Here is a 22,258-nt window from a genome sequence, read left to right as displayed (position 1 = left end):
CTCCCATTTGCTTTACACAGGTATTGTACATCCATCCGCAATTCAACAGGAGCAACCCCTTTCTCTCTTGTATATGGTATGGAAGTTGTGCTCCCCGTAGAGGTTGAGATCCCATCACTGCGGGTCTTGATGGAAGCCAAGTTGACTGAGGCTGAATGGTGTCAGACCAGGTTCGATCAGTTGAATTTAATTGAAGAGAAAATGTTGACTATCATGTGTCATGGCCAATTATATCAGCAGAGAATGAAGAAAGATTTTGATAAGAAGGTCAAGCCTCGTGTGTTTAGAGAAGGTGACCTTGTGCTCAAGAAGATTCTATCTTTCAAACCAGATTCTAGGGGAAAATGGACTCCTAATTATGAAGGCCCATATGTTGTTAGGAGAGCCTTTTCAGGTGGTGCTTTGACTTACAACAATGGATGGTGAAGAGATCACTCGTCCTGTGAACACAGATGCAATCAAGAAATACTTCTCCTAAAAATAAAAGAACAACTCACTAAGTCGAAAACCTGAAAGGGCGGCTTAGGCAAAAAGGAGCGTCTCGATGGATTGAAAACCCGAAAGGGCGATTCAGGAAAAAATTAGAGACATGAAATAGAAAGAATTATCCCGATAAATTGAGTACCCCTCTTTGGGGAAATTTATGCAAAAATTAGGGATTCTAGCAAGTAACTGCATCCTGCTAGCCTTCAGTTTTTGAAGGTGTTATTGAGCACAACAGTTGGATTCTGATCCTTAGTATGCAGCCAAGAGCACAATGGATATCAAAAGTTGGTAGAAGGATTAGTGATCATTGTATTCGATGTAACCCTTTTCCATGTAAATTACCATATTCAATTTTGTAAAGATCTATGGAGTCTTTTCATTTACAGACTACCATTCTATTAAATAAAGTTGAACTTTTATCCAATTATTTCTACTCTTGTGTAATTCAGCCAAATAGATTTAAATTTTATTATAATCATTTTTTAAATTAAAATTTTTAAATCAAAATAATTTTTCTTAAACATACACTACTAGAAAAACTGTTATTAGCGTCGGCCATTCACAGACGCTAACGGTGAAAAAACAGACACTAATATGTGGTTAGCGTCGGTTTAGCGTCGGTGTCGGGCCTTGAATAAAAGTTGCGAAGCTACTGTGTAACGTCGGCTAAAGATACACCGAGGCTACGTAGCCTCGGGGAGACGGAGGCTAAAGCGGACACTAATTGAACCGACGCTATGTTGTTTCAAAACCATGAAAAGTCAATATTATGTTTAGCGTTGGCCTGTCCGACTCTAAAGTCAACAAAAAAAGTCAACAGATAGCGTCCGTGTCACCGACCCTAAAGTCAACATAGAAAAGTCTATAATAATATTTAGCCTTGCATACACCGACTCTAAAGTCAACAAAAAAGGACAATAACGGGTTGCAACATGACAACCTCACTCGAACAAATTTTTTCAATCCACAATATCATATTTATGGTAAAACATTTGGAAACAATTTTAAACATTCGTGAAAGTAACTACAAAAGTTCTACCCACATTAACTTTCAAAAAACATACACAAAAAGTAATCACATCCGAGATTAATTCGTTCTACTAAAAGTACAAGATCAATCTTCATCTAATGATTGATCATCCAAATCGTCATCATAATGATGAGAATGTGATACAAAAGTTGAAGTGTCAAATTTCTTCATCATAAATTCCTTCCAAGCATTCATCTCCCTCTCCATCCTTTGTGCAGTCTCGGTAGCAACTTTTGCAGCCTCGGTAGCAGCTCGCATTGCTTCGTGAAGTTGCTTTTGAATGTGAAGGTGTGCCTAAATTGATTAAAGACGTGGGATGTTCCTTACAAAATAAACCAATTGAAGAATGGAAAGTGTCGTTAGATAATCTTAAACATTAGTTAATATATATTTATCCATATAAAGTGACAATGCATTAGTTAATATATACAGTAATTATAAAAGTACAGGCTCACTTTATCATAAAAGTACAGTAATTATATACATTAGTTAATATATATCTATCCATATAAAAGCAGCAACAACAGCACAGCAGGAATTTCATTTTCAACAGAACTTTCCTTTTCAAACTGATAGCAGGAATTTCAAACTGATATCAAACAGCACAGCAGGAATTTCATTTTCAACAGAACTTTCCTTTTCAAACTGATAGCAGTCCTGACTGTAGAATTACAGCTTTCTATGGTCACTCTAAGCATGTTGATAAACATAGGACTTGTGCTATTATATCTAACTTACATTAGACTATAAAAATGGATAACTAGATCCTTTTTGGAGAGTTTAATTTGATTAAGTCTGCTTCTGAAAAATAAAGGGGTAAACATATATATTTTAAAACTACTAATATGTTTAACGATACTATAATTAATATCAACCTCCAAATAAGGTGGAGTCAGAGAGCTAAAAGCTCTTGGTTGATGGAAGGAGATAAAAACTCCAAATACTTCTATCAAAAATAGTATCATACAGCTCAATCTATTTAGTAAAATAGTATTTTACCTCGATGTACTTCTTGGCATTATCCCAAGCACCGCCAGTGTTGGATGCAGAGATGGCAATCTGTAATCAACACAACAACCACATTGCATCATGAATTAATATTGATTGTATTACAAGCAGCAGACAGTGGGTACCAAACATTAATTACCTGTACACCAGAAACTAATGATCCGGCAAGGACACCAGAAAGTGTTTCAACACCAAAAAAGATCCCAACAATAAGGGGTGTTAGCATAACAAGGGCACCAGGTGGGATCATTTCTTTGATGGAAGCGTCGGTGGAGATTGTCACACATGTGGCATAGTCAGGTTTCGCAGTTCCCTCCATCAATCCAGGAATCGTGTTGAATTGCCTGCGAACTTCCTCAACCATCTTCAATGCTGCACTTCCGACACTCTTCATGGTCATGGCAGAAAACCAGTAAGGGAGCATGGCGCCCACAATCAGACCGATGAAAACCTTGGGAGTCAGGACATCGACGGTTGTAACACCAGCACGGCTCACAAAGGCACCAAAAAGGGCCAAAGACACAAGGGCGGCAGAACCAATAGCAAACCCCTACAACATAGTTACAACATACATCAAGAACTTAACTAGAATAATAGAATATATTGAACTAGGTGAAAAGAAAAGAAAAAAAAAAGAGGAAAATTGAACCTTTCCAATGGCAGCAGTTGTGTTTCCTGCAGCATCAAGAGCATCGGTTCTCTCACGAATTCTGTGACTCATTCCAGCCATCTCAGCAATACCTCCGGCATTGTCACTGATTGGACCATATGCATCGATGGCTAATCCGGTTGCTATAGTACTCAACATTCCAAGTGCATCAATAGCAACACCATACATAGCAGCAAAACTGAAACTTACAAAAATACTAATTGCAATGGCAAAAATTGGAATGATAACAGACTTGTATCCCAAGGCAAGACCAAAGATAACATTGGTAGCAGCACCAGTCCTGCAGGAATCAGCAACATCTTGCACAGGGCTGCAAAATTCAGAAAGAAAATGTAACTCCTGTTAATATTTAATCAATTAGATGAATGAAGATGAAAATGCAAAATATGATTCAGAATTGCTTTTACCTGTATGCATTGCTGGTATAGTATTCAGTAACAAATCCAATGATAAGCCCTGCCCAAAGACCAACAGAAACACACAAGAATAGCTGCCTGCAAAGCCAAAATCAATCCAGTAAGTACTAAGACTGTTCAAAATTTATGATTCAAATCATTATTTCGTAAATAGACTGAAACCCTAACAATAAGTGTTATGAAACTAACCAGTTCTTGACAACTTTCTGCTCTCCAAAATTGAAGATGGTGAAGGTAGATGGGAGTGCTATCCAACTAACAATTGCAATTCCAACAGTCATCAGTACTGTTGAAATAACAAGTTGTTTTTTCAATGCTGGCTCAATTTCCTTTACAAGTTTGATCTCAAAAAAGTCGGTTGCAAACAAACATATATTAGACAAAAATGAATGGCTCATAAGTTCCTAATGGATATTAGGAGAAAATCAGATAACTTCCTAATGGGTATTAGGAGAGAATAGAATACATGCATTCCAAGGGATTTTTATTTTATTTTCAGTGGTTCAAAAATTAAACATGACGATATACACCATTCACAATTAACAGCCGATTTCTTGATACATACCTCTACGTATCCATCTCCAAAGTTGATGCCATTTCCAAAATAGGTGCGAGAGATATGACGGTTAAGGGATGCTGAGTTGAACTGTGTCAATACAAATACTTTGTTGATCCCGCTGTTGATGCAGTTGCTCATTGGAATGTCTATAAGCCTGTAGCATCCACCAACAGGAACCTGAAAAATGTAAACAATACTATGTATCATTACCGAATGAAACAATTCTCGAATTTTGAGTCAACAAAAACAATGGTTTGGTTAACTCACAGCTGGTGTAGCAGCTCGTTTGGTAAGAGGAAAAAGTTGAACACCAGAACCTCCTCCCAGTATGATGGAAACAACATTTTTAGGGTTGGCTTTTCTTCTCAAAAAAGACGGAACTTGAAATGTCTAAAGTTGTCACACATAAATACGAATCCAAGAATCATTTACCAAATAATGACATAAAATTTAGCTGCAGAATCTAAGGACCTAAGCCTTGAGTGTCATATTGATCAATACCATAACATTTGGATCACCCAAAATTGATTTTAACATGTTCGGTTGCTCTCATGTAGAACTGATTTTTCTTTCTATAACATACTGTAAAACATACTGTAAATCACTGTAAAACATATTGTAAATCATGTAGAACTGATTTTTCTTTCTTAACACAGCTCAACTCACTTTTGCAACAATTTATCTAAAACATACTGTAAATCACTTTTAGCCAGAATTACTTTTACAGAATCAATTCAATCAAAATCAATTTTCTTCACGGCAGAACCAAATACACAGACGAACTTTAAACTAAATTTGATTAATTCAAATTAGTGGAAACATACAAACATACCCGTAACCAAAACACAGAAACAAAAGGTTGAATAAACTATTTCTTCAACTGTATTCCATAGCATTTGAGAACGTCTGTACATAAAAATTCATGGATAGTAAATTGAATATGGAATCAAATCATGTATATACCGAGAAATAAAAATTAAAAAGGGAATAAGCATGTAGTCCGTTATGTGAGGAATTGAATTGGAACCTGGAGTAATCACAGAGGGGGATGAAGAATATGAATCAGAATCGGAAGACTAGCGATGATGCTTGCGACGTCGTTTGGTGTGGGAGTGAGACTTGGTTTTTTTTTCGGTTCTTAACGGAGTCCTTGTCGCGGTCTCGGCGATTACGGTGGTGACGCCTGCGACGGTGAGAGGAAGAATCGGAAGAGAGAGAGGAAGAATCAGATTAGGGTTTTCGTTTTGTGAAATGAAATGGAGGGAGAGTGAAAAATGACGAGGGAAAAGGAAAGAGGGAAATAAGCTGATTTTTGGTACGAAATAGAAAATTCCATAGAGTCCGTCAAGCGGACTCTAATTAATAAATAAAATACTTAAACCTTAAATATATATATATATATATATATATATATATATATATATATATATATATATATATATATATATATATATTATAGATAAATCAATGGAAATTGTATATGTTATAAGAATAGAGTCGGCTCAGCGGACTCTAAGTAAATAAATACTAATTAAAAAATAATGCTACTAGATAGAGTCGGTCTCACCGACTCTAAATAAATTAATCAAACATTCTTCAAATATAAAATAACAAGTAGTGTCGGTTTTGCCGACACTGATAAAAAAAAATAACTTGTCTTACAAGTGTACCTAGATAGAGTCCGTTAGTGTAGGCTTAGCCGACACTAATAGTGTCCGTGTCGGTGGCCGACTCTAAACTAGGAGGCTAAAATGACTTATTCTAGTAGTGATATAAAAGCATGAATTTTAAGCAATCGATTTCATTTAAGAGGAATATCAACAATGGTTTGAAAGAAGTAATCCCTAAGTGTGGAGCATTATTGGTTCTCCCCAAGCAGTAGGCGCAATTTCCCTCTCATCCCCGACAACATTGTTCAGCACTTGGTATTTGTTGATTTCTCCAGACGATTATTTTTCTTTGTTGCCCTAGCTGAGTTGGTTGATTAATCCCATATGGAATTTATTATGTATTCCCCAACCGAGTTTATATCTGGTCTCCAATGGAGCAAGAACGGTTCTTTGCAGCAGTTTGCATGGATCTGATGGGACTTTGGCTTCCCCACCAGTCGCCATCAAATTCGCTCCCAGTCAGATTTTCCTCCTGGTTTTTGAGCAGTTATTTGTGTTTATCCCCTGCATGGTTGTCTCCCACTTGATATGGTGTTGACCTAAAATTCTCCACAGACTGGACATTGGTTTTCCTCAGCAGATCTCCTTTGTTTCCCCAACTAGGGTTGAGCCTTTGGGATATTGATTTCACTATTCTCTAGCAGTCATTTCCCTCTTTTGTGGATTGGCCGAGAATTATATCGATGATTCAAATCAGCGACGTCTTTGTATTCTTCGTGATCGTGTTGCCATCATAATCATCATATATACATACACATATACATACACATTCGTATATTTTCATTATTGCATCATCTCACTTGTTGATTCATTCTTGTGATTTTAATTCACTGTTATGGTGGTACTTTATACCCATACAAGTTTGGTGTCTGTCCCCTTCAATTATAGAGTGTCATCCCCTTAAGAAGAAATACTTTAACCTTTCTCCTTTCTCCACTGAGTTATTTCCTCGTGGATGATGATTTGTTTCAACTTCCTCCCCAGTTGATTATCTAGATGAAACTACTCCCCTTGAGTTATATCCTCATTGGGTTGAGTCTTGATTAACTGTTTTCTTTCTAGATCTTACATAGATCGATACTTCAAGTCCCCTGAGAGTTTATTACCCAGTAATTGGTAATGTTTTTCTTAGGTTGTAGTTTGCTACTTCTTGCCCATACCCGGCAACAGTAACATTTTTCTCCCCCAACGGATTCATTTTCATGTTTCCCCAGGAAGTATATCTTTGATATGTTCATCCTAACCGGTGACAGATATTTTCTTCCCCTATTTTGAGTCTATCCTTGATATGTTCATCCTAACCGATGACGGATATTCTCATCTTTGGTATTCTATCCAGTAAAAAGGTAGTTGTAATCCCTACTTGTTCCCCCAGAGAGTTAATGCTTGATATGTTCATCCTAACCGATGATGGATTTCCTTCTCTTTGCGGTCTTCTTCCCAGTAATCAGTAGTTATAAATTCTGCTTTTCACCCCTTTGTAGAGTTTATCCTTGATATGTTCACTTTAACCGGTGACGGATATCCTCTTTGTGGTCTTCTATCCAGTAACTGATAGATGTAATCCCTATTTTTCTTCCCTCGGAGTATATCCTTGGTATGTTCATCCTAACTGGTGACGAATACTCTCTTTGATGGTATTCTATCCAGCATTAGATAGATGTAATTCCTACTTTTTGTTCAGGTGGTTTATCCTTGATATGTTCATCCTAACCGATGATGGGTATCCTCCTTAACAATTCCTAGCCAAGATTATCCTTGATATGTTTATCTTAACTGATGACGGATTCTTTTTCCTTTGAGTTTATCCTTGATATGATCACTTTAACCGGTGACGGATATTTTCATCTTTGCGGTCTTTTGCCCAATAACCGGTAGTTGTAAATCCTATTTCTGCAGTTTTTCCCCAGCAAGTCTATTCTTACCCAGTAACTGGTAATGAATGCACTTCCTGGCACCCCTCAGTGAGTCATCCTTGATATACCCTAACCGGTAATGGGTGTCCTCTCTGATCAAATTTCATTATCTCCTTACCCAGTAACAAGTAGTGGATAATAGATTTCTACTCCTTATGTGTTGAAGTTTATTTCTTCCCCAGATGAGTTGAGTGCGTATTTCCTTGGTGAAATCGATTTTCCTACATGATTCGAGTATTTCAGTTTTATTCTGATCTACTCGTTTCCCCTGCATATGTCTTTTGTTTCCCCAACTGAGTCTTTCCATTTTTTATGGAATTCCTCTAGTCTCATAGCAGTTTTTAAGTCGTAGCCTGGCCCACGCACAATCTCTTTGGTCCCTTCAGAGTCTCTGTCTCCCTAGTGAGTTTTTCCTTATGGAATGCATCATGCTCATACGGACCTTCGGTCTCTCTAACTTCTTTTCCTCTGTGGCAATATTTCCCCACAAAGATTTGCTTTTACATCCATATCATATGCATCATGAGGTCTCTTAGGGACCAAAATTTGTTTCTATATGTTTTTATTTAAGCCCATTCTACTGAGTCGATACGAAGATTTTAACCTTCACCTCCTCAGTTAGAATGTCCTTAAATAGGGGCAGCTCTAAGACCCCAATTTTGACCCTAAGATCCCTCATGCAATCTCATCATACGCATTAGCATTGGGATCATACCTTGGTATCCTCTTTGCCCCTCTTTTATTGGGTTTTTTTGGGAGAGATCACCAAACACCATGTGATTGTACCATACATTTATTTTATTATTTCACTAACCAAAATACCAAAAATATGTCTTTGTATTTGCCTAACTCTTTTGTAGGTAGGGCATGATCACTATTGAACTATCAAGTTCACATCTAGGGTTTAAGACCCTCATTCCTAAGAGCACAACTAAGGAATGATCCACCATGTCCCTAGGCATCATATATGAGTCCCCATGATCTCTACATGTTATTTTGATCAAGATTTCTTCAAGAGTTTGGAGTTGGTTTACCTTGGAAACCCTAGTTCATCTGGGTATCTTGAGTAACTTCTTCAACAAGCTTCTTCACCAATTGATAAAATTTATCAAGGGACACTTCAAATTTCATCATCTTATGTATATATGATCTACCATGAGCCTAAAAAGTCAAAAGAATTGCAAGTTAGCAAGGTGGTTGATGGTGGTTGACCAGAGGAATTCATCTGATCAAAACCGGATCCCCCTAGACCCTATCTTCTACAATTTTTATCATATGAAAATTATTTCAAGCGAAACATTACTCTAAACGACATTCCAAACAACTTTCATGTTGAAGTCTAGAGCTAATTTTGCTAGGAAAGTCATTTTCTATGTTGAAATATTATAGGTCATTTTGTCTAAACCCTAATTTGAAAGTCAACTTCCCAAGGCCATAACATACTCAATTTTTATGAGATGAAATATTTCCAAGTTTAACAATCAAATTCAAGGTGTCTACTTCAACTTTGATTTTTTGAGGAAGAGCTAATTCAACTTTTATAAGCGTGTGATATGAGGATACATTACAGGTCATTTTGGACGAATACCATTGAACAAGTGATTTTCCTCAACTTCAAAAATGCATAACTCACATATCCCAAATCCAAATGATGTCAAATTTGTGACCATTTTTAAGGTTTTTTAAATAGATACAACTTTGTTGAAGACACTTTTCTCATTTAGAGCTCACATAAAAAGTTAGGCAAGGTGGAATAATTGAACATGTGACTTGACACAGAAAATATTTTGACATGTTGAAATTTCCAAACTCACACCTAAAAATTCCCCATGATAAAAGTTCCAAATGGAAAAGTGTTCAACATAAAAGTTATTCCTCTTGATCTAAGCTTTCCAAAGAGTCCTAATTCATTCATTTTGGACAAAGTTTGAGGGGTCTGCGCATGGCTTAAACAGGGCTGTATCAGTTGGCAAGAATCATGCTTCAAACATTCAAACATATTTTCCTTGCAATCCAAGCTTCATTCGGACCTCATTTCAGTTGATTGTGGACCTAGTAGAGTTGCTTCATGTGCCTGTACAAGCCCATGCAAGAATGTACATTGCATTGCCAATTTTGGAAGTATTTTCAAGTGTGCGAATAACACTCATCTTTTGCTATAAATAGAGGTTCAATGCTTCAGTTTAGAGGACCTTGGCGCCAACTTTTCCCCCAACCATTGAATCCCTCTCAATTCAACGGAAAACCTGATAAATTTCAATTGAAATTTTAGTTTAAATCTCACTGTTTGGAGATTCAAAAACTCCAGGATCCAAAGCTTTGCATCACTCTTAATCCACTTCCACGGGCTCCATAAGCAAGATCAAGCACGAATTAAAGCAAGAGAGATCTAGTTCTGCACAACATTGGAGGTATTTTTCTAGATTTTTCTTCTTTTCGATTCTCTCTCAATTCTCTTGGATCCTTGGTTTTCTGAAGTCCTATCAATGTAGGAAAGAAGATTTAGTTGCTTTGAGGTCTAATTGAAGCAAATCAGTTGACACACCTCAAAATTCAACTCCACGTATATCTCTATATATTTGGAGTTAGGTTAAATTGAGGTGATATTCATGATCTACGCCATTTTTTCTTTAAGATCATGTCCTCCTTTTTCATTTATGATATGGTAATGAATGAACCAGTCCGGCCAGGGTCATCGGAGAAGAAGACCTGCCTTTGGCTCCGACGATAAGCTGAAAGTGTTCAGAGCCATTGATTTGATTTAAAACGTTTTAATCTAGCGCGCTCATTGTGATTACCAAACGTGTGGAATGTTGACTAGCGCGCACCATGAAACGCGCGCTCTCCACCACTTGATCTGTCACCTCATTTAGTAAGGGAGACCAACTGGTCCATGTTTTTTTGATTATCTGACTTTTATTTTTATTCCTTTTTTTTTCATTAATTCATATTAATTTTAATATTGATCCAAAAAATATGAGAGTTTCACCATAAAAAATTAAATAAAATCCTCTTTCATTTTCTGAATTAAAATTATTTTTTGGATCATTATTAATATTTTTCATGATTTAATTGATTTTGTGAATATTTTTAATTGTTTAAAAATACTTTTAAGTTTCCAAAAATACTGAAATTTTTTCTCCAAGGTCCTTATACCTTGTTTGAGCTATGATAAATCTCATGACCATTTCTTTGTTGTTTTTATGAGGTTTTAGGAAATTGACCAACCATATTTAATTTAATGCATTATTTTTATTATTTTTAATTGATTAAATGACAAATTAATTGTGTAGAGCCATTTTAATTGACTTTGTGAGTTTAACTTTTGTTGTTGGGCCTTGGTCAAGGTTGATTTGACTTTGTTAGGTTAACATCATTAGATTTAGGGGATTGATGGAATGTACATTCCATCTCACAAAATGAATGAATGATCTTAACTTGGTAAAAGTCCTCCTTTTTCCAATTTTTGTTTGATCCATTCCCCTTCCCTCTTCATCTCATTCCTCTTCTTTATGCATTCATGTCACGGACCTATAATATCTCAATATCCTAAGGCAAGTTCATTGCAAAATCAACATAAGTATGGATGAGATTAGGCTCCCCACTTTGCATATTCTTTTTGTGTGTTGTATGTTTCATGAGCATAGTTCATGATACTATGTCTCTGACATGCATTAACACCAAAATTCTATTGTCGGCCGCAAATAGTTGTGACTTCTACATAAGTCCAATTACGATTGCTTAACATAACGCTAAATTTTGACATAAAAGGCATATAATTCTAGTTAGGGAGATTGTAAGTCTCCCCTCTTTCATGGTATTGTGTGGAAACTTGGTCTTTTTTCCTTCCTTTGGAAGATGTCTTGGTTCAAGGATTCATGCTTGTGATAAGTGGGTTGAGCGTTCTCCAAAGAATGACTTAAACAAAAAGAAAAGCAAAATAAATACTAACTTCTAACTCATTAACAACTAATATTTAGTTACAAGTCATTTACTTTTAATGCAATTTAATTTTTGAGCTTTATTCATTCGCCATTATTCATATCATTCAAATTGTTTATGTTAATGTCATTTTTACTTTGTCCATACTAACTTCTAACTCATTAACAACTAATATTTAGTTACAAGTCATTTACTTTTAATGCAATTTAATTTTTGAGCTTTATTCATTTGCCATTATTCATATCATTCAAATTGTTTATGTTAATGTCATTTTTACTTTGTCCACTTGGACCATATTTTGTGATATATTTTGTTTGTGTATATTGTGTTTGTTTGTGTGGTATTTGACCATTAATGTACATAATAAGAACAAAATCCTTAAAAAATATCTTGTGTGGACTGTTGGTTTGATCTGAGACAATTGGACTTATAAGCACTTGGTTACACGAACTAAGAGGTTTTGATCCCTCATTTTTATGTTTGTACGTAGGCACAAGTCTGAAGGTCTTGTCAAACACAAAAATATAATTAATGAATTATTTTCTCATCCCTCCATTCCATTTGTTTGCAAACATCATTTTATATAAAAATACATATGCATACAAGAAAGGGCTCCCTAGGAGTACCTAGGACACTTTGGGTGCTAACACCTTCCCTCTGTGTAACCAACCCCCTTACCTTTAATCTCTGGCATTTTATTAGTTTTTATTTGAAAACTTCTTATTTTTGGGTTTTGTTCGTACCAAAGTCTGCTTCGTGTCTATCCACGCATCTGAGCATAACCATATCAAAGTTTCTCTTGTACAATACATCACCATTCAGGTAGAAATTGTCGGCTAATCTTCTCAAAGTCTTCTTATCTTTAAAAGATGCCCCAGACGGGTAAATCTGACTTTGGAGGAAACACTTGATATCAAAATACCAAGGCTTTTCATCTTTGATCTCTTCAACAGCAAACACATGAGTTGGCCTATCAAGACGCATCACAGTCAAATTAGGAACTTCATTCAAAAACATCACCACAATCATTGAAGCCAAAGTTGTAAGAGCATCTGCCATCCGGTTTTCATCTCGAGGTATATGATGAAACACAACATTTGTAAAGAAAGTTGAAATCTTCCTCGCATAATATCTATATGGTATCAAACCGGGTTGATTCGTCTCCCATTCACCTTTGATCTAATTCACAACCAAAGCTGAATTTCCATAGACGTCTAAATATTTGATTCTGAGATCAATGGCTTCTTCAAGCCCCACAATGCAAGCTTCATACTCAGCCATGTTATTGTTACACTTGAAAGTCAATATATTTGTGAACAAAAAATGAGTGCCTTGAGGAGTAATAATTATCGCCCCAACGCCATTACCGTACTGATTAACAGCTCCATCAAATACCATGCCCCAACGGGGACCAGGTTCTGGCCCATCTTCAAGCAATGGTTCATCACAATCTTTCATCTTCAGGTACAAGATCTCTTCATCAGGAAAATCATACTGCACTGACTGGTAATCTTCAATCGGTTGGTGAGCCAAATGGTTAGCTAAGACACTACCTTTGATAGCCTTTTGAGATCGGTATTCAATATCATACTCTGATAACAACATCTGCCATTAGGAAATCCTCCTGGTTAAAGCATACTTTTCAAAAATATACTTGATTGGATATCAACCAAGTGGTATGATTCAACATATACTGGCGCAAACGCTTAGCAGTCCAAGCCAATGCATAACAAGTCTTCTCTAACATAGAATACCAAGTCTCACAAATGGTGAATTTCTTACTGAGGTAGTAAATAACATATTCTTTCTTTCCAGTCTCATCTTGCTGACCTAGAACACAACCCATACTCTCTTTAAGAACAATCAAATACATGATCAATAGTCTTCCTTCAACAGGAGGAGAAAGAATCGGAGGCTCGAGTAGATATTCTTTGATACTGTCAAAAGCTTTCTAGTAATCTTCGGTCCAATCACAAGACTGATCTTTCCAAAGAAGCTTGAATATAGGCACACATGTGGCAGTCATGTGTGAAATGAATCTGGAGATAAAATTCAAGCGGCCGAGAAAACCTCTGACTTGCTTCTCAGTTTTGGGCGCATGCATCTCTTGTATTGCTTTGACCTTGGCAGGATCAACTTCAATACCCTTCTCGCTGACGATAAAGCCCAACAACTTACCAGAACGAACACCAAATGTACACTTATTGGGATTTAAGTGGAGTTTGTACTTCCTCAAACACTAGAATAGCTTCAACATATGCTCAACATGTTCTTCTTCATCAATGAATTTAGCAATCATATCATCAACATAGACTTCGATCTCTTTGTGCATCATATCATGAAAAAGAGTAGTCATTGCTCTTTGGTAAGTTGCACTAGCATTCTTTAAACCGAAAGGCATCACTCTATAACAGAATATTCTCAAAGGTGTAATGAATATGGTCTTCTCCATATCTTTGGGTGCCATCTTGATTTGATTATATCCGGAAAATCTATCCATAAATGAAAAGACTTTGAACTTAGCTGTATTGTCTACCAACATATCAATGTGTGGCAGAGGAAAATCATCTTTCGTACTAGCTTTGTTCAAATCTCTATAATCAACACACATGCATACTTTTCTATCCTTCTTAGGAATAGGCACAATATTGGCTACCCATTGTGGATATTCAACAGTAACAAGGAAATTGGCATCAATCTGCTTTTGCACCTCTTCTTTGATTTTTACTGCCATATCAGGATGAGTCCTCCTTAACTTCTGCTTGACTGGCAGGCATTCTGGCTTCAACGGCAATCTATGCTCCACAATCTCAGAGTCCAAACCAGGCATGTCTTGATAGTACCAATAAAATACATCTAAATACTCTCTGAAAAGATCAATTAACCCCTTTTTAACTTCAGGACATAGTCGAGATCTAATCTTGACTTCCTTCACATCATCCTCAGAAGCCAAGTTGACTAACTTAATCTGCTCTTCGAATGACTGAATGACTTTTTCCTCGTGCTAAAGAAATAGAGACAATTCATCAGACACTTCTTCATCACTTTCTTCCTCAATCTCAAACACATGGAATTCAAAGTTTGGAGAAGGAGTAGGATCATTGTATTCAATGGGTTTAGAAACCAACCTGCAGAATGATTTGATACTTTGATTTTACAGAAGTGAATTGTGACCAAATATTATGCAAATGGACAATTATTATTTATTTATTTGTGTTTTTTTGTGATTACCATTTTTCTGAAAAGCAAAAAGTAAAAATAAACATCATAGATGTGGATGAATAGAATTGTATTTTATTGATGATCAAATTTGAAAATGCCAAACAATGTTCACTTCTCCCTTAGGCATAGGAGAAGGATTTTCAAATAATAATAAAAGCAATTACTTAGAACGATGAACAATAATAAGAACATCGACAACAATCCAATTGTTGCAAGCTCTTCCATGCGTCAGAAAATTGGTGCAGTCTTCATCTTCATCTCCCTCAATTACAACAGCTGAGTGTTTTTCATTACCATGAATGAACCCTCCGCTACAGAAACTGGGTTTCACATCTTCAGTCTTAATCACAGACGATCTTTGTTGGAATCCCAAACCAGCTCTGCTCTTGTTCTCGACGACCTCTACCATTCGGCCCCACTTATCAGAATTATCGTCTTTGACAATCTTCTGCACGTCTTTAAAGGAGGACATATATTCCCCAACTCTTTTTTCTTCCATAATAGATAGAGCTTGGAACGGCGTTCCAATCTCATCCTCGGCTTCAACATACGAGAATGATGACAGATGGCTAACCAATAGATCCTTCTTTCCACCGATGATAACAAGCTTACCATTCTTCACAAATTTCAACTTCTGATGCAGAGTTGACGTGACAGCTCCCTCCTCGTGTATCCATGTCCTTCCTAACAAGTAGCTATAGGCCGGGTGGATATCCATTACTTGAAAAGTAATTTGAAAATCACCCGGACCTATCTTCACTGGAAGGTCCATTTCACCAATTACAGTCTTGCGAGAACCATCAAAAGCTTTGACGATCACGCCACTATACCTCATAGGAGCTCCTTGATAAGACAATCTAGAAAGAGTTGATTTCGGGAGTACATTCAATGAAGATCTGGTATCAACCAATACGTTTGACAAAGCATCCTCCTCGCAGTTCATTAATATGTGCAATGCTAAGTTATGATTTATGCCTTCCTCGGGAAGTTCTTCATCACAAAAGCTCAGATTGTTCCAGGAAGTGATGTTAGCCATGATATGATCAAACTGATCCACTGTTACATCATGCTCTACATATTCTTGCTCCAATACCTTTTGCAATGCTTCTCTGTACGCTTAAGAATTTATAATCAGAGACAACACTGAAATCTTGGAAGGAGTTTGGAGCAGCTGCTCCACCATATTAAATTCGCTATTCTTGATTAAACGGAGTACCTCATCATCATCATTAGGATTCAAATTGCTGGATTCACCAGACTGACATCTTGGAGCGCTAACCAGATCTATTATGGGTACACCAACCTTCTTACTGACATCGTCTACATCCTTCAGAAAAATAGGCACAAAAACTCGACCATGACGGGTCACCTTCGTTACATCAACGATGCTCACAACAGAACTGGTCGTAGGCAACGAGACCTCTTGACCATTCTCTAACATAGTAGCATTATACTAGTAAGGAACAACTCTATCGGATGCATACGGGACGGGACCCGCTAACCGTATTACCAACGGCGATACCGATCTGTTGACGATGTTACTGCTGCTGCTATCAAACTAAATTACTACTCGTTTCGGGGTCTTGAACATAGGAACTATAACATTCACATCGTCACCCAAGTGACGGATTGGAAAATCTGGATCATACCTTTATCCATTAACCTTTGGATGTCCCTCTTCACAATTACACAACCACGGGGGTTAACACTACAAATCGCATAACCATCAGGGTCATGCTCACAATCGCTTACCAAACAGATATCCCTATGCATTATCACTAAGGACCTTCTGATGAAACGGACATCATATATCTTGAATTCACCGGGACAACCGTCTACCATATTGACAGAAGGATTACCATGAGCAGGTAATGGGTTTGCTTTGACATTATGCTCACGGTCCTCAAAGGACACCATCCCACTCTGGACCAACTTCTGGATTTCATATTTCAGCGGGTAGTAATTCTCAATATCATGGTCGGGAGCTCCTTGGTGAAAGGCACAGTGGAGTTCCGGCTTGTACCACCATGGAAGTGGTTCTGGAATCTGTGGAGGATTTCTCGGTTGAAGAAGGTTCTTGAGAACCAGAGGTGGGTACAATTCCGCGTAAGACATATGGATAGGGTCAAAAGAGACCTTTTTCCTCTCGAAATTCTATTATTGTTGATTATTGTTGATGTTGTTGTAGTTGTTTGTTCTTTGTTGTGGTTGTTGTTGACGTTGATGTTGAACTGGCATTGATTGATTGTTGGAAAATACGGGAATAACAGATGATACTTGATGATGGTGTTGACGGGGTTATGTACTTCTTCTAACATGACGCCTCTTATGCATCCCAACGAATACTACATTGGTCTCGCCTTCCTTCTTTCTAGAAAACCCACTGTCGTACTTCTTGCTTGACGATACCTCCTCTTTAGACAACCGTCCCTCTCGGACACCTTCTTCTAATCTCATCCCCATGTTTACCATTTTGGTAAAATCACTGGGGGCACTAGAAATCATTCACTCATAGTAAAATGAGCTCAGGGTCTTGAGAAAAATCTTGGTCATCTCCTTTTCTTCCAAAGGAGGGTTGATCTGAGCAGCTAGCTCTTTCCATCTTTGAGCGTACTCTTTAAACGTCTCCTTATCCTTATGAAACATCGACCTCAGCTGGTCCATATTCGGCTCCATATCCACATTTTACTTATACTACTTCACAAATGCTTAACCTAAATCCTTAAACGTGCGAACACTTGCACTATCTAAACCCATGTACCACCTCAGAGCGGTACCAGTCAGACTCTCTTGGAAATAATGAATCAGTAACTGATCATTATCAGTTTGCGTCGACATCTTCCTAGCATACATGACGAGATGGCTGAGCGGGCAAGTATTTCCCTTATACTTTTCAAAGTCAGAGACTTTGAACTTCATCGGGATTTTCACATTAGGAACCAAGCTGTAAGACCCCAATTTTGGCCATAAGATCCCTCATGGCATCATAACATTGCATTTGCAAAGCCTCAAGGATCATGAGTATCTTGGTTCCCTTTGCCTTTGGGTGGGACCTCTTGTGAGTAGTTGGAGATCACCAAGCATGCTTGAATTGAATATTATTGCTTTTCTCATTTTGTTTACTAACCAAAAGCACAAAAAATGCCATTAACATTTCTTGTTTGTAGCAATCACAAGGTCAAAAGCTTCTAGGAGATCCTTTGTGCAAAGATATGGTCAAGAGAAGATTAAAGCAAGCATGGTAATGGTTCCCAAAGCTCTCATCTGTCAAATATGCCTCCCTAGTATCTCAATTCATCATTTTAATCAAGCAAGTCAAAGGGTTTGAGGTTTGTTTCTCAAGGAAACCCTAATCCATCTGTGTACCAAGTGTGCCTTGCTCATGAAGCAACCTCAGCCCATGATCAAATACAATAAAGGGAAGTTATTTAATTCATCATTTCATGCTTATTTGAACTTGTTTGAGTGTCCTCAATCATCAATTCATCAAGATAGGAGTTGTGGACTTGAAAAGTTGATCAGTCAATTCATCTGACTATTTTGAAATGCACTGAGACCTAACGCTTTATGTGTTTGTAAAATGGAGATGATCCTAAAAGAACAAATGTTCTTAAGGACAATATGAACAACTTTCATGTTCATCAAAAATTGGTTTGAAGCTTGGAAGGTCATCTCCCATTCCAAGACATTATAGGTCATTTTGACTGAAACCCTAATTTTGGGTCAACTTCCCAAGAACATAACTCATTCTTTTTTATGATTTTGAGGTGGGATAAAATGAATTGGAAATATGAAGATGCCTAATTCAAATGTTATGTTGAACAAAATTTCAAAATATCAAAGGAAATACATGTGATAATGCAAAACATTACAAGTCACTTTGGACCAAATGCATTGAAAGGCAAAAAAGTCCAACTTCAGGTGCCCATAACTCTTTCATCAAAATTCCAAATGATGCAAAATTTAAGTCCATTTTGATTTTCTCGAAAAGATCTACAACTTGGATGTTGGAGGAGTTTTCATTTGGGGCTTTCATCATCAAAACAGAGGGGCTTGAAGTTGGTTCAATTTGACAAAATTCTCAAAGGCATGTTTTACACTATGAACTACATGGCCTATTTTCATAAATTTCCACACTTCAAATGAGTTTTTTCTCAACATAACATTTGTTCCTTATGTCAGGACCTTTCCAACCATTACCCACATGCTTGTATTTGGATTTTCTAATTGGCATTTTCGAAGAGGGGAAGATTTTGGTGCAATTATGGAAACTTGTTTGAAACTCATTGCACACTCCAATTACCTCACACCTGCACGTCCATTTCAGACCAAAATGACTTAAGCTTGCAATTCCCATTAGATTTGGTCCCTCCATGCGCCTGTACAAGCCCATGCATGGAGGCCCTTATCATCCACGCACACAAAATTTTCATGCTTGCAGCATGCATTTGCTATAAATAGAGGTGCATACCTCCATCAAAAACCAACCTAAAGGCGCCTAAAGCTCTGCAGAAATCAATTCCCAACCATACCAAAGGAACTAAGTTCATATTTCTTCAAAATTTCAGATCTGAAATTCAATTGAATTTGGTTGAATCTTCAGATCTAAAGTTCCTAAACCTTCATCATCTAGTCCATTGAGGTTCTGTTTGGCAAAAGGAAGCAAGGAAAGTGATTCAAAGCTTCACAGTTCAAAGGTGTGCATCAACTGGTTTTTTCTTCGAAACTCCTTACTCCTTGATCTATTGGCCTTGATATTGTGTTGTCTGAAGTCCTCTCTATAGAGGCACCATTGTTGTATGCTCAATTTTTGAAATCCATGAAGTTCAGCATGAACACCATATTTTTCTCCTTCTGATTTCTCTTACTATAGGGATCTAGAAGAGAAACTAATGGTACAGGGGTGATGTACATCACCCCAGCTTTCCAATGATATCAGGATCGCTCGTTTTCATCAAGTTTTTTTGACCTGCAACTCTAGCCGGAATCTCCTTGCTCGCCGGAGAAGACGGTGGTGTACACCACCGTCCGTTTGCCAGTTTGAATCCCAGCCGTTGATGATGATTTCCAGATTGAATCATGGCTCTTAGATCTTATGACTTTTTTTAATTTCACATGTTACTCAATTGACTAAGGTTTACCATGAGCGCGCGCATGTGGAGCGTCTGATCAGCCACGTCAATTAATGAGGCTTGATCAGACGCCTCTCCTTTTTTCTGATTTTCTTAATTTCCATTTTATTTCTTTTATTTCATTAAACTTCAAAAATTCATAACTCTTTCATTTTAATTCCAAAAAATATGGGACCAATTGCATTCTTCTCCATTTAAATTCTAGTTTCTAAAAATGATTTTTAATATTTTTTATTTCATCATTTGATATTTTTTGTGAATTTTCTCTTTTCTGGTTATTTTTAATTCATTTTAAATAGTTTTTGATATTCAAAAAAATACAAAAATATTTTCTCAACCTATTTGGATGATGATGGATCTGTGAAAAATATTCTCATCAATTTTTTAATTCATTTGAGATTTATTTGAGATTTTAGTTCAGTTAGGTCATTTTTATTCATTTTTAATTGATTAAAAATAGTTTCTGACTTTTAAAAATGCTGAAATTTTTTGCCAAACTTTGTTTGACCTTGTTGAACTTGGGATAAATCACTTGGACTTTTCAAAGTTGATTTGAATTGATTTTGAAGTTTGACCTTTCTTTAATATTTTAATTCAAGTTTATTTTCAAATATTAAAAATGCCAAAAAATATTTTGTTCATTTCTTGACTTCCAATCTTCATCTCACTTCTGTTTTTGATTGTTTGACCATGATCCTCAATGTCATTGGTCAACACTTGTTGATAGGTACATTCCATTTCATTTAATGTACTTATTTCTTTTCATTTCCCTTATCCATCTTCATCTTCTTCTCCTTCTTCTTTTCTTTTTGATCAATGAGTTAAAGGTTGATAAGTTAGCAATGATTAGGGAGGCTTAATCTTCCTTGATTCAAATCTAATTCACCTTGATCAATTGATCAAGTGAATGGCTTTGCGTTAAGGATATGTTGCTTCCTAAATCATGCAAAAGGACTTAAACCAATACAAGATCATTCTCTTTTTTCTTTTGGCATGGCAAGTTGTTGGAACTTGGTTCACTAATCAAGACTTCTAACTTGTGTTGCTGCCTACATTATTAGTGACCAGCCTCAAATAGTTGTGACTTCTACATAAGTCCAATTACGATTGCTTAACATAGCGCTAAATTTGCCTTAGGGCACACTAACTACTAACACTAACCATTAACCATTAACATTTACTTTTTGCACTTTACATTTATGCAATTTACTATCCTTGTACATATTATTCATTTGCTTTTCCTTTTGCTCACTTGAGCAGATGTTTATATTAATGCAATTTGCCTTTTGCTCACTTGAGCACATAATTGTGCATATACTTTTGTGCTTGTGTTTTGTTTGTTGTTGTTGACCAAATGCAAGAAATGGACAAATGGACTTAGACTTTAGGACTTTCCCTATGCAAATTTGGAGTCAAAGAGCAACTAGGCATTGGGCCTTTAGAATGCTTAATGTTGAAGATGACTTTGAAAGGGCCCACTTTTAAACTCCTCTTGTCCATTCTTAGTTTGTTTTTATATAACTTTTTGATGTGTGTGTTCTTGTGCTAGGGATTCCAACTTGATTCAAATTGAGGAACCATTGCCATGAGCTTAGAAGAGAGAAGGATCCAAGATACATTGAGGAGCTTTCCAAGAGTTCATTTGATTGTTGATTGCTTGAGTTTATGCTTATGTGATTGCTTATTCCAAAGGATGGGAGCTACTTGGATCATCAATATGATCTCAAGAGAGGAACTCCATTTGTGGTTTTACTTCTTATCCCTCACCCCTTGTATGCTTAGGACTTTAGCCATTCTTCTTCTTCTCTCCATTCTAACCCAAGCCAAAACTTTTGTGCAAACATTTAACACTTGTTTTCAATATTAGAAACCTAAGCCTCATGCTTTTGGATTTTCAAACTTTCTTTTCATAACACTTATTTTGAATTGAACTTCTAAGTCAACTTTGACCACATTTTGTACATACTTTTCATTGGTAAATATAACCCATTCAAATGTCTTTTTATGGTTTCAATGGCCACTCTCTTAATCAAACTTTTCATAACCTTTAGTTATTAGGTTTGAGTTATCCTTGAGGTAGATGTAATACTCACCTCTATCCTTAGTGATGGACAATGAGTCTTCCATGCTTATTATAGGGTTAACCCCTCACTAGCATGTTGAAGCTATCCTCACATGGTGGATTTATGGTTTTAGGTTGAGTTTTC

At 36.7% G+C, this 22,258-nt stretch overlaps 1 protein-coding gene across 1 annotated transcript; it reads right to left on the bottom strand.

Moving 5' to 3' along the window:
• Positions 1 to 2,588: 2,588 nt before the first annotated feature.
• Positions 2,589 to 4,008, bottom strand: LOC127121741 (pyrophosphate-energized vacuolar membrane proton pump 1). The gene is made up of 4 exons (XM_051052186.1): positions 3,800 to 4,008; positions 3,602 to 3,688; positions 3,174 to 3,504; positions 2,589 to 3,074 (listed from the first exon to the last, which is right to left on the bottom strand). Exons 1-4 carry the CDS (start codon positions 4,006 to 4,008, stop codon positions 2,604 to 2,606), a joined length of 1,098 nt encoding a protein of 365 aa, XP_050908143.1. The 3' UTR covers positions 2,589 to 2,603.
• Positions 4,009 to 22,258: the final 18,250 nt, after the last annotated feature.

This window comes from Lathyrus oleraceus, chromosome 2 (genome assembly GCF_024323335.1).
Source record: "Lathyrus oleraceus cultivar Zhongwan6 chromosome 2, CAAS_Psat_ZW6_1.0, whole genome shotgun sequence".
NCBI classification, from domain to species: domain Eukaryota; kingdom Viridiplantae; phylum Streptophyta; class Magnoliopsida; order Fabales; family Fabaceae; genus Lathyrus; species Lathyrus oleraceus.
Note: the sequence above shows the minus strand (reverse complement) of the source record. Positions and strands in the feature narration are given on the sequence as shown.

Bases quoted from the DNA above. Each gene is read 5' to 3' on its own strand.
- LOC127121741 (XM_051052186.1), bottom strand. From the start codon at position 4,008: ATGAGCCATTCATTTTTGTCTAATATATGTTTGTTTGCAACCGACTTT. The intron at 3,689-3,799 runs GTTAGTTTCATA...TTGGCTTTGCAG, and splicing joins CAGAAAGTTGTCAAGAACTG to GCAGCTATTCTTGTGTGTTT. The intron at 3,505-3,601 runs GTAAAAGCAATT...TGAATTTTGCAG, and splicing joins TATACCAGCAATGCATACAG to CCCTGTGCAAGATGTTGCTG.